Genomic DNA, 15434 nt, shown 5'->3' with positions numbered 1-15434 from the left:
ATCTGGTCCTATCTTGACGTAAATCTCCACACTCATTGCTGCATATGCTTACTGCCCTCTAACCACCTTTTGCTTCACACGTCTATTAGTACAAACCATTGTCTAATTTTACAACAATCATTACAGGCAACTGCGTAGACACCTATATTTAGTAACAGGATTTTTTTTTAGAAGTCCCAGTGTATAGGAAAGTACAGCTGAGATAAAAGAAGACTGTCACAGCACTGCTATACTTCAACACAGCAATCCAACATATGCATAAGAGGAGGTGCTTTCCCCAAATTACAGACAGCTGACATTCTATTCATATACTGCTCCACTAGAATAAAGCACTGTTATATTTGCCAGGTTAGCCATTTTAAGTTCCTTAAAATGTTTATCATCTGTCTGCTGTTAACATCTCAATGTGAAAACTGCTCAGACCATTTAATCTCAGGGTCTTTTATTCCTTTGTATGTATTGCAGTAATTAGTTACAATGGGGATCAAATGAAAAAGGAGTTCTAAGAGCTCTCTGTCAAGCATTAAAATGTAACAATGAAAGATGTTACCAAAATGGGTCACAAAGTACTTTCATACTCCCAAATAGAGCATATGGTCTCATCACTTTAATGGCAGAGTATTTCCAATATTTTGGTTGGTAGTGAATCCTACAATGCCATTTAAAATCTGGTTCGAGATGGCAAATGTTCTTGGCTTTGAGGTTACAGTTTTGATCTTGGGATCCAGTCTTACTACTTTTTTCAGCATAATCTTCAATCACAAAAGTAGGTTAGGCTTCTATGAACAACAAATTTAAATTGATTTTCTCTTTGTTTTTTGACAGAGGAAGACACTGTAAGTACTGCCTCAGAAGAGGCAGGCGGCCCCATAGCACCACAGAGTATCACTGGGTCAGGTAACGGGTCTAAATTGTTCTATTTTTAATGCTCTGGTGATGTTTAAAGTCTAACATACACCAGTATAAATAGTTATAGGAAAGATCTCTATTATGTATTATCCCAAATGCCTCATTATACCTGAGTTGGTAGAGAATGTGGTAGGGGAGGAAAGAAACTGTCTATTTCTATTTCTTATAAAAAAAAAAAAAATTTAGTAAATACCAAGACTCTGTATTCATAAATATCCAGTGCAGAGTACATATTAATAAAAAGCAGCTAAACTATTCCCACTAATACTGGGGACTAGTCTGCCTTACAGTTTAAATACATATTTATTTTATTTGAATATGAATGTATGGGAAAAAATTTGACCCTCATATTGAAATGATTGTAATTCTCAGTGCTTTACGTCAGTTCAGGTTGTTTTAATGAATGATGTTCAAATACCTCTAAGATGCATTTCTAAGTCTAAATAATCTCTAAGATGTATCTCTAAATCTGAATAATTGTAAATAACATTGGTTTACAGGTAGTCATATTCCTTTAGAAGATGCTAAAAGTCGTTTACAGATTATAACAGTGAGTGACACAGAGGCTGGAAGACACTGGTGTGACAATGAGGTCAGAGCACTCATACACATATGGTCTGATGAAAAAATTAAGCAAATGCTTGAAGGGGCCACAAGAAACAGACAAATATTTGAGGAAATTGCCAGAAGATTAATGCAGTTTGGAATAGACAGAGACTGGAAACAATGTCGTACCAAATACAAAAATTTAAAATATGAGTACAGAGTTTTACAAAAGAAAAACGGCAACCCTCAAGGAAAAATGAGATTTTATGAAGAAGTTGATGGCCTCCTAAGACGATCATCTCTCAGAACTACCAAATGGAAACACGGTAACTCTGGAATTAACCTTTTTAAATAAAAATTCTATGAACTTCTCTCTTTGCATTTAACTTAGCAAGAAATTCTTCAATAATAAATTCCTAACACTATTTTATGTTCAAATGATCCCCCAAATTATTATAAATCACATAGCTAATACAATCAAGAATTTCAATTTCTTTTCAAACCTTGTACCAAAATATTCCTAACTCTTAAACTCATTTTTCATCTGTCCAATTGCTTAAGTGTTCTAACTTTAGTGTACTTGAATGCTCGAAGACTAATGTATTTTAGATGATGTCATATAATGATTCCTATGTTCTTTTATTTAAGAATTATTTGAAGGTCATACCAAAAACTCAAGAACTTTGAGCATCAAAAGAAAAGCACATGAAGATGGTAAGAGTCTGAGAAATGCCAAGTTTTTCCATATTGAGAAAAATTTCTGTAGCTTTTTCCTGATAACAGAGACGTTTATTGCTGTCCTTGACAAATTAGACTTTACTGTTTATGAGCTGTGTGAAAGCCAAAAATGCTGAAAAATGATTTCTTCCCTAGTTCATTAAGATTGAAAAGTAACAAAGTAAATGGAAACTTTCCCAGATCAGAAATTTCTGCACAACTATCCATTTATCATGAGCCTTTAAATTACACTTTTCAGAGACTGCTATCAGAAGACTAGGATGTAAAAGGAAAAATCCCCACAAGCTAGTAAGTTCTGAATTTGGTTTTCTCCAAAGGTAGTTAGCAATGGGTGTAACATTTTAATAATTCTAGAAATAAGCCAAACTCAGAAGCCAACTAATTATGTGAGCTGAAATTCTCAACTGACCCATTATAAGCATCAGAAAAGGTAATATAATGTAGCATAAAGAAAAATGTAGAATATAAGAAAAAGCACTCAACTCAGTAATCAGAAAACCTGAGTTCTAGTCTCTCACTGACCCAAAAAACTCAACACGCAGCATCTTGACTGCATCTCTCTGGACCTCTAAGATAATCCAACTTTAGCATTTTATAGATCTATAATATAATTTATCGAATTGTTTTGTATTCACATCAATAGTTGAAGAGCTCAACTTTTACAAAGTGAAGACACCTGTGTAACCACCACTCAACTCAAGAACTGAAACATAACCAGCACCCTCGAGGCCTCCCAGTCATTAATCATCCTTCTGGCCCCCATAAAGGTTATCCATATTCTGACTTCTGTCACCACAGATTAGCTTTAGAATCATACAATGTTTTTTTCTTTAGTATGTACTTTTTAATGTCAAGATTCTTTCACATAGCATTGTAAGATTCATCCATGATTTTACTTGTAGAAGGAGTTCATTCTTTTTTATTGCTGTAGAATATTCCATTATAGGAACGTACATCCTTTATCCACTCCACTGCTGGACATTTCCCATGCTTCCAGATTGGGGCCACGATGAATAATGCTGCTATAAAAATTCCTGTGCATGTCTTCCAATAAACATATGTATGCATCTTTGTTGAGTAGACACCCAGGAGAGGGATGCTGGGTCATGGGGTATGCATATATTCAGCTACTGTTTTAAGCACTTTACATATATTAATGCATTTAATCTCCACCACAACTCTATGAGATACGTGCTGTCATTATCCTCAGTTTAAAAAGGAGGAAATGGAGGCATTAAGAAGTCTATGCTGTCAAAACAGTTGCTTCAGTGCCTCTCTGTGATAGGCAGGGACCACATCAGCCCTGTGTGGTACAGAATTCCTAGTGTCTACCACGGCACCTTGCACATACACAGCAGGAGCTCAACAAATCTTTTTTGAGTTAAGTATTAGAGAATAGCAGGAATCCACTGCCCCTCAACCCTATCTGACAACCCTTATATCTCAAGTGAGCTGAAAAATTTTCTCCATTTTTGGACACTAATTACAAATGAGTTGCCCCATCTTTGCTTTGTCTTAATGCTCTTTATTATCTATGCCACTGCAAAGGGAAATTGCTACAGATTAATCACAAAAATGATCACTCCCAATCCACTGACTCTGTGCACTGGACCTTTAAATATATGTCTAGCCCAGCAGGTGAGAAAACAGACTCAGAAATTAGAAGACTTCCCCAAGATCAAACTGATGTTACTAGGAATCTTGGCACTAGATTTCAAGTCCTATGTGAAAGAGCTGTTCCCAGTGCTGACCAGAATGACAAAGCAGGAGTACTTTGAGACTCTTGGGGATAAGTCACTTTTCCAACCAAGGGAATGCAAAACACTATAGGAATGTAACATGTTTGGTCATTATTTCTAAGAGATAAAAGTCCAAAAAGTTAACCCCAGCCTTAATTTAGCAACTCAAAGCAAGTTCTCTGATAAGCTACTCATGTGTTCTCTAACAAACTAAATGAAGATCACTGGGAACTAATTCCATAGGTTGGTGAGTCTCACAACTGCTTTCCTGTGATAATTTTATATACTCTGTTTGCAGAACCAGAGTCTGTATCTCCCAAGAAAACTGCTCCTGAGATCACTGCAAATCGGTTTCCTCAAAGAACAACAGAACCAAAAGATTCTACAGGATGTTTTTGCAGACAGGAAACCCCCTACATGACCCGACTTCATCAGGTAAATCTCATAAATTTTTAAAAGAGGTATGAAAATGGTTATCAGTTAGTTGTAGGGTTCAGTTCCTCACCCAAGGAAGTGATAATACACTGAAGGACATTTTCATCTCCTAACTAACCAAGGAAAGGCTAACTAGTTGGTTCATGGGATAAATCTATGAAATTTTAGTAATTCCTTTTAGGGAGTCTTCAAATACGTCCATGTCATTCTAGTCTCCATAAAATGTCACTGTGGTTTAAAGATGAAGATTTCTGATCTAGGGAAGGTGGGTGGTGTGGTTTGTCCAGAATCCTGCAAACCAATGAACTAATGTTTTCTGAACAGAAAAACCACTTGGTGATTATATGAATCTGGTGTGAACAAGCCTGCACACACAGCTCACAGCTGAATACAACAACTAGTTAGTTTAAAACTGAAAATTCCTCCTGACAGTAAGTAGAGCTATGGAATAAACTTGCAAATAGCCAGACTACTAAAAAGAAGTACTTCTGGGTGAGCCCATCTGTATTAATTGTCCAGTGCATGACTGTATAGCAACTGATACTCCATTTGCTTTCATATATAAAATACATATTACAATTTTCAGCTACTCTGTTATCCCTAAGACTAAATTTGTTTAGGTCAGATTATGGCTAAGATAAAGACAGAACCAAATACAATGCAAAAGTGACAGAAATTTCATCTTCTAGATCCCATGTTTAGGAAGATAATGTATAAGTGATAAATTCTTTCATCAAAAAGGGAGGGGAAATCAACAGAATCTTGTTTTAAAACTAACCATTGAGTGGATTGGGTTAAGGTGGTAAAGAGTCTTCTGCAAAGGACCACCACTGGACAGTACACTGTATATAACTATATTAAGTTATGACAACCTATCTAGGCTTCCAGTTTTGACCGTCCTTCATTCAATGCCATATAAAAACATTACTTCTTAATCTTTGATCCCTACCTACCGGTTTAGAGTAGCAGAAGATTTTATCTTCCAGACATAAGGAAGTTTAACGTTCTTAGAATCAGAATCTGTTCCCCTAAAGGGAGAGGACTTTTGCTAATTTTACAGTTTTGAACTGGAAAAGATTATGAGCAAGAACCAGACCTCTCAGTGAACCTTAATGATTCTATGTCTACACAAGGAAAATCTGTTTTCCATTAATACCTTTGTTCCCCCAAAGCTACCGATTTCTTGCCGTTGTTACTGAAAATATCACAAGGTCAATTTTCAATACCACAGTTTAACAAATAGTTGTTTGGTCAAATAAGCAGCCTGATAGAATCCATTTAATTTTCTCTATTCATAAAGTAATCACATTTTTATTTTATTTTATTGCCCTTAGCTTGTAATTCTTTCACTTAAAAGCAACTGTAGGAAAGTGTATGTAACTAGGAATAAAGTTGTATTCATTAAAAAAAAAACCCAAAAAACCCAAAAAATCATCCCTTTTCTTCATGCACAAATTTAAAGAAGAGAGCTTAGGATGAACTTTTGAGTTATTTAGCTAAAAAATAAATAGTTAAGCAAAAACACTACTTCTATTTTACGTTTGGTGAGGGAAAGCTAATCATTTGGAATGCATACTTATCGCTCCCATACTGCTGCTAAGTGTTACTGCCAAGTTTCTTAACTGTTCTAGAAGTTGTTGCTGAGATATTGCCTTATAGAAATTTTGTAATACGTTCACTGATAAATGTTAAACCTAGGTTTATATTCCTTAATCAGAGTGTTTATATCAACCTATAGTTAGTAAGAATTGGAAAGATTACAGAAGCAAAGTTACTTTTTAACTCAAAGGGATCTATGAGTTTTTCAAAATCAATGTGTATCTTGCCATATAAGAACTGCCCTCCTCTCTTTCTTGTAAAGAAGAAAGTTATTTTGGCGTTTTCTTACTACCAGCCTTTTTATTCACTATCTAAAACGTTTACCAATGAATCTTTTGCACATGCACTATTCCTTGTGATTGGATTGTTCTCAGTTAATTCAAATGAGAGCTGTAGCGGGTAGTTCCTCTTGAACACCAACTAACCCTGTTTCCCCGGGTTCGAATACCTAAGTTCCCATAGCTGCGACAACGTTCAAATACACAATCTGCTCAATAGCTCTGCCCTGGCAAACAAAAGCTTGTGGTGGTTGGAGGCTCCGCGCGAAACCTGAGCGTCCTGTAGGTCCCGGACCAGCAGTCACTCCACACAATCCTATCACAACAGCATCTCCAGGCTCTGGGAAATTAAAACCCGCAAGCAGCCGGGGAGGAACCCAATCGGACTAGCCCAAGCGAACAGAAGCCTTACAAACTGGTTAGACCCAAGAAGGGTACGCAACCCTGGAGGAGAGGGGAGAGCCCTTAAAGAGCATTAAGGGTTGCGGGAAACCCAGTGAAGTCTAGGGGGACAAGGAAGCACCCGCGCAAGCCTTGACAACCTGGTGGATGCCACAAACAGATGCCGGTCCAGGAAAGAAAGAGAGGTCCGGCCTCCGGTCCTCAGGCATCCGCGAGATCACCAACTCGGGCCGCGGGAAGCGGCTCAGGCAGAGAAGCACACGTGCCGCCATCCCCACCCCTCGCCCAGCTGCTCACCGGTGCTGCAGCCCCACGAGTCCCAGAGTGATCACATGCGGTACATCCAGCTGCGTGGGCCACTCTCCTGAGGCGATGCACCCGAACACGCCACATTCCTCTCGGATCCCCGACTCTTCCAGCTCCATGTCGCCGCCGAAAGCACGTGGAGGGACCCGCCGCGGCGGCAGGGGTCTAAGCACCAACCAGCTGCCCTCTCGGCCTGTAAGCCTCAGACACTTGCGCCAGCTGCAGCCGCTCCCTCTACGGCGGTAGGACCCCCGCGACTGCGGCGGCGCTTGCTTTCCCGAAGTAAGCGCGATTAGCTCGCCCCCCGCCCCCTGCCCCGCCCCCGCGAGCCCACCAATGAGCAAGGATGCAGGGAGAGGCTCCGCGGCTGAGGGGCGGGGTCAAGGTTCTGTGGGGGTGGAGCTAGGCCTCCACCTGTCCCTGCGGGCAGCTAATTTTTCTGCACGTGGAAATCTTCGTTATATTCCAGCACCCAAGACTGGGTGATGAGACTACAGGAGTTAAAGTCATTTCTCTCCCAGAGGATGTGAACTTTGTATGTCCCCTCCGCACATACTTTCCCCCAGCCGTCACTACTTGGTATACTCCAACCTATGAACCGCTCTCGTTGCAGAGGAGGGGGCTGGTCAGCGAGCTGCCGCAGGGTGGGGAGGGGCCGCCAGTGCGCGCCACTTTTCCTTTCTGCTGGAACAGCGCCCGCGCGGGGAGGGGCACGGTCCGCGTCGCTGCGCCTGCGCGGCGGGAAGCCTCGGGCGAGTCGCTTGCTCCTTGAGTCGAAGTTCCTCAAGGTCCGCAGAGACCCCCGCGGTTCCGTCGCTGAGGTGGTGCTCAACGAGGCTGCGAGGGGGCGCTCTGGGTCACGCAGCCCGCCGGGGGCGTGTCTGTGGGCCGCACCTCCCTTCCCCGCCCCGTGAGCCTCTCTGATCACTCCTCTTTTCCAGAGTCCCGCCTCTGTTCCGAGCGCGGCCGCCGCCCCCAGCCCACTCCGGACAATGGCGACCGCTCAGGGTGAGTAGAGGCGTCCCCCGGAGTCCGCCGGGGACTCCCTGCCCTCCACGGTCTTCCCTCCCGCAGCCTTGAGTTCGCGGGCTAGACGTGGACACGTGCGCGCTCTGCTGCCCCGACGGCGGCCTTCCCCGGTTTCCCTGCACCCCGCCCTTCTAGGCTGCTGGGCGGGCGGGCAAGTGCCCCAGGCGTTGCTGAGCCGTGCGTTGGAAACAAAGCGCTCTCGGGCATCCGAACTTTCCGAAACACCCTAAACTGCCTTTGGGATGGGGAAAAGGAGCAAAGGGTAATTAGAACGAGAAATGTCCAGGGGTTGGAGAGGTGCCTGGAAATCGCATTTGCAATCAATAGATATTGCAAAACAATCACAGGAACTTCTGGTGTTTACTCTTCAAACCAAAGTCTTGCTTTTTCCCGTTACGTTAATAATAACCTACTATCCTAGAAAGTTAATAATTGACTCTTCTGAAAACTTTGCTATTTTCTGTCAAAATTTTGTGTGTGTTTTTCAGTCTTTTGATGCCAGTGATGGCTTTAGAGAGTTTCAAAACTACTAGGCAAAAATGTGTTCTTGCTTCACTTTGTATTTATCATATCACATATTTAAATAATCATTTTTGTCCACGAGTGATTAGGATCCGCGGGAGAGGTCGCTTGTGGTATTTTTGCTGAAAAAAGTTGGGTTTTTTCCCCCCAATACCCTATTTTAAAATTTATGGTGAACCAAATTCCTTGTGTTGGCTGGTCAGTACATTCTCTTCCACATAGAAAAATTGAATTTAGGTAGAAAACTATAGACTAAATAAAAAGATCCTGATGATAAGTAACAGCTCCATAAAGTCAAGACGTTAGACCAGAATTTTCTTTGCCGTACCCCTAAACTTGTAGACCTCTAAAATCTTTGCTCTTCCATTCCTTCCATGTAAAATTTTTGGGGCAGGCTAATTTTTCAGAACTGTCACGTTTATGGTTTCTCAGTAGCAATTCCTTGCCCAAAAATGTTCGCTGGCAACTCAAAAGTTATTAAAATCCAGTCTGAAGAATCTTTCATTCACATCCTGTGTACTGCTTTCTACCTCTTCAACTCTAACTTTGATTTTTCTCTCTTGTGAATCCTACCTAAGCCTACCTTCCAGTCAGGTTAATTAACCATGTTTACTCTTCTATGTTTCTTTATGCTGTTTCTTCTAGAACAATGCTGTCTAGTAGGAATATAATGTGACACTATATGTAACTGTGTTTTCTAGTAGCCACATTTTAAAATGTAAAAAGAAACAGGTGAAATGAATTTCAATGTTATTTTATTTAACCCAGTGTATCCAAAATAGTATTTCAACATGTAATCACTATAAAAAAATTTGTGATTTTTGCAGGCTTTTTCTTCACATTGAAATCCATTGTGTGTTGTGACTTAACTTACATCTCAGTTTGGAGTAGCCACATTTCAAGTATTTCATGGTCACATGTGGCTAGTGGCTACCATATTGGACAGCACAGCCCTAGATGTTCTTAACTCTTACGTGGGGAAATTAAGTACTGAAAAGTACTTGTAAATTTCAGTTCCATGAATTTTCTCAGTTCTCATAGATCTCTTCTGAATTCATCTGTAATTTTGTAGCAGGCATTTTGGCACTTGTAGCATATGTCTCCTATGATATTATCTTATGTTATTTCTGTCCATTAGTTGAAATTCCTGCCCTCTTTAATGACTAGGTAATAAATACCTATCAGCTAAACTGGGAGGGAGGGGCCGTTGGTACAAACTTTCTTTTTCCTTTCATCTGACCTAGGCAACATCCTTGACTTTCCCTTCCCCAGTCCACCATATTGAATCAACTGTTATGAAAACTTTTACCTTTTAAGTATCTTGTCCTATTTCACTGCTTTTTCCTTAGACCAGGATATTTCTTGCCTGGATTGCTGCCACAGCAGCCTAACTGTCCTCACAGTCTCTAGTTTTCTTCCACTTCACCTTTTCCTCATTTCATTCTCCACAAAGTAGCTATAATGATCTTTCTAATATAGAAACCTGTCATTTTATTGACATGCTTAAAAGCTTGTTATTATGATAAAGTCTAAACTTAGGTCTTAACGTGGCGGCTTATGAGACCTGAAGGATGAGTAGTGAAATGGAAGGGAAGGAAACAGTGCCCCAGGCCCAGGGAAGAGCATGTCGGGAAGCCTAAGCAGGAGGGGGAAATAGAGGTTCAGTTACGAAGTTGGGGTTCTAGGAAGGGAATAGAGAAATCTTAGTTTGGAGCACTAAGCCAAGCCTGTATCTTTGAAGGACCTTCAAAACAGTGTCAGTGAGTCAAGGGGGATGGGGATTTATCCTGTAAATAAGGTACCCTGCAGTGGCAACTATCAAACTGAATTGTAACTTGTGTTTAATGGTTACCTTCACTAACTGGTGATATGACCCCTGCCCAGTCCTTCAGTGTTATCTCCTGGCCTTCCTTTCTTCTCCTTAGCTGGTGCCCCTGCCCTCCCTTCCCTTCCCAACACAGTGTATACACATACACAGTGCTCCACACATACTGAAGTTCTGTCATGTACTCTTTAACCCCATGGTCTTTTTTCACCACCAGTACCTACCCCTTTCCCTCTTCTGGCTAAATTTTGATCATTCTTCACATCTCAACCTAATCCTCACTTAGTTCTAGACTTCCTTCTCTGATGTCTAGACATCAGAGGTTAGGTTAAGTGGTCCTGCTATGAACCTGTGATCCCAAAGTCTGTGTACTTCTCACGTTATACTTGCTATGATATCTTGTTAAATTTCAGCTTCCCTCAGACTCAGGTCACTTAAGAGCAGGAACTGGGTCTTATTTATTGGTACATCCCTAGTACCTGGCACATGGGCACTAAAACATTCTGAGAATGAGTCAATACTCTGGGAGCATGAGGGGTAATTTCTCCTTTTGGAAATTTTATGTCAAGTTCCTAAACTCCTATTATCTCTGATCTTCGTCTAAATCATTCTTTCTAATGACTAGGGTCGACTTTTTCCGTCTCATGACCTGCATCAAAATTAGGTTCTCTTCTCATGGTTTTCTGTAACTGAGTGAGGAGAGGAGATGAAGGGTAGGGGGTAAGAAAGCATGATTAGAAAAACAGAAGGGCTTCCAAATGGTCTAACTTCAGTGAGTGGAGGTGTCTCCTCTTGCACATTAACTGGAAATCAAGAAACCCATTTCATGGTAGAGTGCATGCCTAGCATGCACGAGGTCCTGGGCTCATTCCCCAGTATGTCCATTAAAAATAAATAAATAAGCTTAATTACCCCCACCCTCCCCCAAAAGAAAGAAACCCTTCTGGCTGAACTTTGCCATTTTGCCTGCCATGGAAAGCCAAAGTCTGAAAAAATACAGCATTTTTTCCCCTAGCAAGTTAGTTTAGTTATTGTATTGTGAGTATACTGTATATATATGAAAATACTAGTGTAGTTATATTAATTTTAATGTATCTTAGCTAATTCTACTTCAGTTCTGCTATGAGGCAGGTTGATAGTGGGAAGAGCACAGAATTAGATACCAGATTTAGGGCTTTTCCTAGTCCTGCCATTTCCTAACCGTGTGACCTCCACCTTTTTGACTCTTAGTTTCCTAATCTCTATAATTATTTACATAATTATAATTTTTCACAAAATTATGTGAATGAAATGTGATGATGCATTGAAAATACTTTGTAGAGTATAAGGTTCTATGCAGATAAGTTAATTTTTATTAAAATTATTTAATTACTCTGTATGTTCACTGATTCATCATTTCAGATAACTTAGTCTCCTAAATTAACTTTAGGAAATTTCTTTCCAAAATCTGATGTTTCCATGTTATTTTCAGTTTTGAACGTTGGTAAAAAACTCTATGAGGGCAAAACAAAAGAAGTCTATGAATTGTTGGATAGTCCAGGAAAAGTCCTCCTGCAGTCCAAGGACCAGATTACAGCAGGAAATGCAGCCAGAAAGAATCACCTTGAAGGAAAAGCTGCAATCTCAAATAAAATTACCAGTTGTATTTTTCAGTTGTTACAGGAATCAGGTGAGTGGCTCCCCCTACAGCCTCCTCCCTTTCGCATACGCCGCTCTGATCTCTTTAATGGGGAGATGGTACTGTTTGGATTAACAACATGTTTGGGGATGTCTCTCATACTAAGCTTATTTAAATCAAACCAGGAACTCAAACTTCACTGTGACACTTTATTTGATTTGGAGTTATTAAGTTGTATCATTTGGTTAATTAAAAGGAATCTTAACAGTTTGCTGTAGTCTTCCTAGGAGACATCTTCCTAGGAGAGACTTACCCATGCAGGAAGGAAGCACACTCTGGTGTTAGGCAGCTCTAATTGATGAATTGAAATTTAGTCTCTATAATTCTATATAAATTTGCTCCACCCCCTTGGAGATAATACAGAATTTCAAATCCCTCTTCCACTTGAAAGCCCTGAAAAGTCGTTGAAGATCACATCTGCTCATCCTGCCATTCTCCAAGTGAGGGATTTGGGCTAGATCAAAGATGTCCAGGGTTACCTCCTACTCTAAAACTGAATGAAGACTGTTTCCAATAGAGAAATCTATTTGAAAGATGAAATTCAGATCAGAATATTTTGTGGAGGGTACTTGGAGTGAAAGGAGAATTAGGATAACCATTTTTCTGCAGGGATTTAGTCAAAAGCTGATTGGTCTGCAGTATGTAAAATCTCAGCCAGCAAAAGATTTCAGCTCCCTGTCCACTGTAAGAGACCTTGTGCCTTAGGTCACTCAACCTTTGAAGCCTCCAGTTGCTCATCTGTAAAATAAAAGCTTTGTTCTTTATCATCCCAGATCTAATTTTATAATTTAATAACTTCATCTCCTTTTACTTCCAGTATCTCCAGTTGTCCTCTCATTTCCTAGATCTTCCAGTAAGAATTAATCTTTTTTAAATCCAAAGGGGAATTTAATACCTTTGTTTCCAGTCAAGATAGATGTATCTGCTTTCCACAAAAGAACGAGGTAGTTCAAGTTAAATCCATTTTGTCAGTACAGAATGGGTTCTTGAATAGTTTTGCCTTTTCCAAAGTACCCTGTTTCACATTTTTAAATTAATATGAAAAAAAATGTTTAATTGCCAACCTAAATTATCATCCACATCATAAATTCCTCTATGCATTGAAGATAAATATATTGCTATAAATTTAAAGCACTTCTCACAGTACCTAAGTAATACTATACAGGATTTTGCTTTAAGGCTTTCTGGATTGGTAGTTTCCCAATGACCGAGGAGATTTCTAGAGAGAGCATCAAACTAATTTTAGCTTTCTTTTGCAGTACAGATACAACTGATCCATTTGTTAACCTCACAAGTTATCTCCTCCCCATACACATTAATTTTTTTTTAGTTGTTTAACACTGTAAGTGAACAATACAAAAATTATCTTTTGTGTTCTCATAGTAATACATAGCTATGGGGCTTTATATATGTATATATATATATATAATAATAAATATATTTATTAAAAAATAAAATTATATACACTTTCAAGTAATGGAAGGTAAATATAGGCTTAAGTTTTTATTTGCTTGTTTAATAAGGCACTTATTCAGTGTACTTGCTGGGGCTTAAGAACAAGTGAATTAGGATGATCCAAGTTGTCTCTGTCCAGGACTTTCCCAGTTTTGACTCTGAAAGTCCTTCGTTCAGCTGAGAAAGTTGGTTACCCAAGTGAAATTCTCCAGCGATTATCTTTATTTGGCACACTTAACATAGCTAAAACTTACTTGGTTCATAGGAAGTGTTGAAAGATGTTTTCCAGGTTTTATATACTGTGAAATTAAGGAAAACTTAAGTTTTTAAAAAAATTCTTAGAGTATTTTATGATACAATTAAGAGTCCTATTAAGCCTCATGTAATTTTTACTTGCTAATAGTTAAATGCTATGTCTTGACCATCAGTGGACTATTTAAGACAGCTTTCTTTATAACCAGGGGTGTGTTCCTAATGAAAGTGTTTCTAGAAATTTGAATGGGGAGAGTACCAGAATGAGAATCAATATACCAGAATTCAAATTTTCTTTGTCACTCATGAGCAAACTGTAAAAGACTATACAGATAGCAGGTATAGATAATACTGTTTTCCATGGAAATAATATACATACTGTACCTGAATTTTGAAGTTCCTGGATTTATTCTCAATAGTTAAAAATCAGAATTTAGCTTTTTAAGTCTCAGTGCCCTCCCACACAGAAACCAACTCTAATTACATTTAGCTGTGGTGGTAGTGATATGACTGACAGTCCTGTAGGTGTTAAACCACAGATGGGGAGCTAGGCAACCTTAATACAGGGACGGCCTCAGGGGTAACTGGGCTGATGAGCTGTCACTGTCAGCCATTGTAATTCAGAATATGAAGTGACACATTTTCACTCTTTTTTTTTTTTTTTTTTTTTTTTTACATTTTCACTCTTTGATAGAAGTTTTGAATTTTGTAAACAAGTGAGAAAAATGGGGAGAGTTCACCAATAAACTTGGATACTAGTCTGTCGAGCTTGGTAGACAAGTGAGCAGATACGACTATTAACAGTCCTAAAAAAGAAGCACTCTTAAAGCCAGGCATGTAGTTAGCACCTCAAATTAAGGATTGATTTAAATCTCCTGTCTGCCCATGAGCCCAATCATTCATTAAAGGTTAAAATGGCCTAAATATTTTACCTAAAGGTTTTTAACATTCCCAGAGGGAATGCAGAGAAAACAGTACACGTTTTAGAACCAGATAGTGCATTTCAGGTCCAGGCTCTCTTACTGATTGACAGCATGACCTAACTTGTTAAATTACTTAACTTCTTTGAGCCTCTATTTCTTTCACTACAAAATGTAAATAATAGTACTTACCTCAAAAATTTTATGTTTGATTAAATAAGGTAACATGTAGAACACTTAGCATGAAGCAACGTTTCCATAAATGTAGGTTCCCATTATGTGTGGGTACACAGAAGATCAAAGATCTTCAATCCTTTCCTGATTTAAAAAAAAAAATTGATCTTATTAGAGGATTAGATTGGGATCGGAGGTACTAACATTTTAGTCTGAAGATGGGCATTAATATGTTAAGCCCATGCAGGTTTCCAGAAGATATTTTAATCCATGTTTATGCTATAGTATTTGTACTGTAATGTATTAACACCTCTAGGAGAGACAGTATAGCATAGTGGTTAAGTCAGCAGCCTACAGAGTTCAGACAGTGTGGGTTGGAAACCCTGCTTTCCCTAATCCTTACTGACATAACTACTGTGTCTCTGTTCTTACCTGTTTCGTTGGATTACTATCATATCTTATCAGGTATTACAAACAAACATAAATAAATAGGATTAAACAAAAAGAAAATGAATTTACAATGCCTTAAAGTAGGTCTTGCAAATTGTGGTAAAATATACATACATAAAATTTACCATTTTAAGCATTTTTAAATGTATGATTCAGTGTCATTTAAGTACGTTGACA

General features: G+C 39.2%; 2 protein-coding genes across 2 annotated transcripts in view; one reads left to right on the top strand and one right to left on the bottom strand.

Annotated features, from left to right (window-relative positions):
- Positions 1 to 7246, bottom strand: part of PPAT (phosphoribosyl pyrophosphate amidotransferase) — a 36236-nt gene extending 28990 nt beyond the window's left edge. Inside the window, exon 1 of the mRNA XM_064486419.1 lies at positions 6944 to 7246. Within this exon, the coding sequence (XP_064342489.1) occupies positions 6944 to 7071 (128 nt within the window). The 5' untranslated portion in view covers positions 7072 to 7246. The remainder of the gene's footprint in view (positions 1 to 6943) is intronic.
- PAICS (phosphoribosylaminoimidazole carboxylase and phosphoribosylaminoimidazolesuccinocarboxamide synthase) overlaps positions 1 to 15434 on the top strand; it is a 38809-nt gene that overhangs the window by 12531 nt on the left and 10844 nt on the right. The window contains exons 4-9 of the mRNA XM_064486418.1: positions 826 to 897; positions 1410 to 1781; positions 2104 to 2169; positions 4231 to 4367; positions 7894 to 7960; positions 11800 to 11997. Coding sequence (XP_064342488.1) covers positions 826 to 897; positions 1410 to 1781; positions 2104 to 2169; positions 4231 to 4367; positions 7894 to 7960; positions 11800 to 11997 — 912 coding nt within the window. The remainder of the gene's footprint in view (positions 1 to 825; positions 898 to 1409; positions 1782 to 2103; positions 2170 to 4230; positions 4368 to 7893; positions 7961 to 11799; positions 11998 to 15434) is intronic.

The sequence above is a fragment of the Camelus dromedarius genome, chromosome 1 (assembly GCF_036321535.1).
Source record: "Camelus dromedarius isolate mCamDro1 chromosome 1, mCamDro1.pat, whole genome shotgun sequence".
Taxonomy (NCBI): domain Eukaryota; kingdom Metazoa; phylum Chordata; class Mammalia; order Artiodactyla; family Camelidae; genus Camelus; species Camelus dromedarius.
Note: the sequence above shows the minus strand (reverse complement) of the source record. Positions and strands in the feature narration are given on the sequence as shown.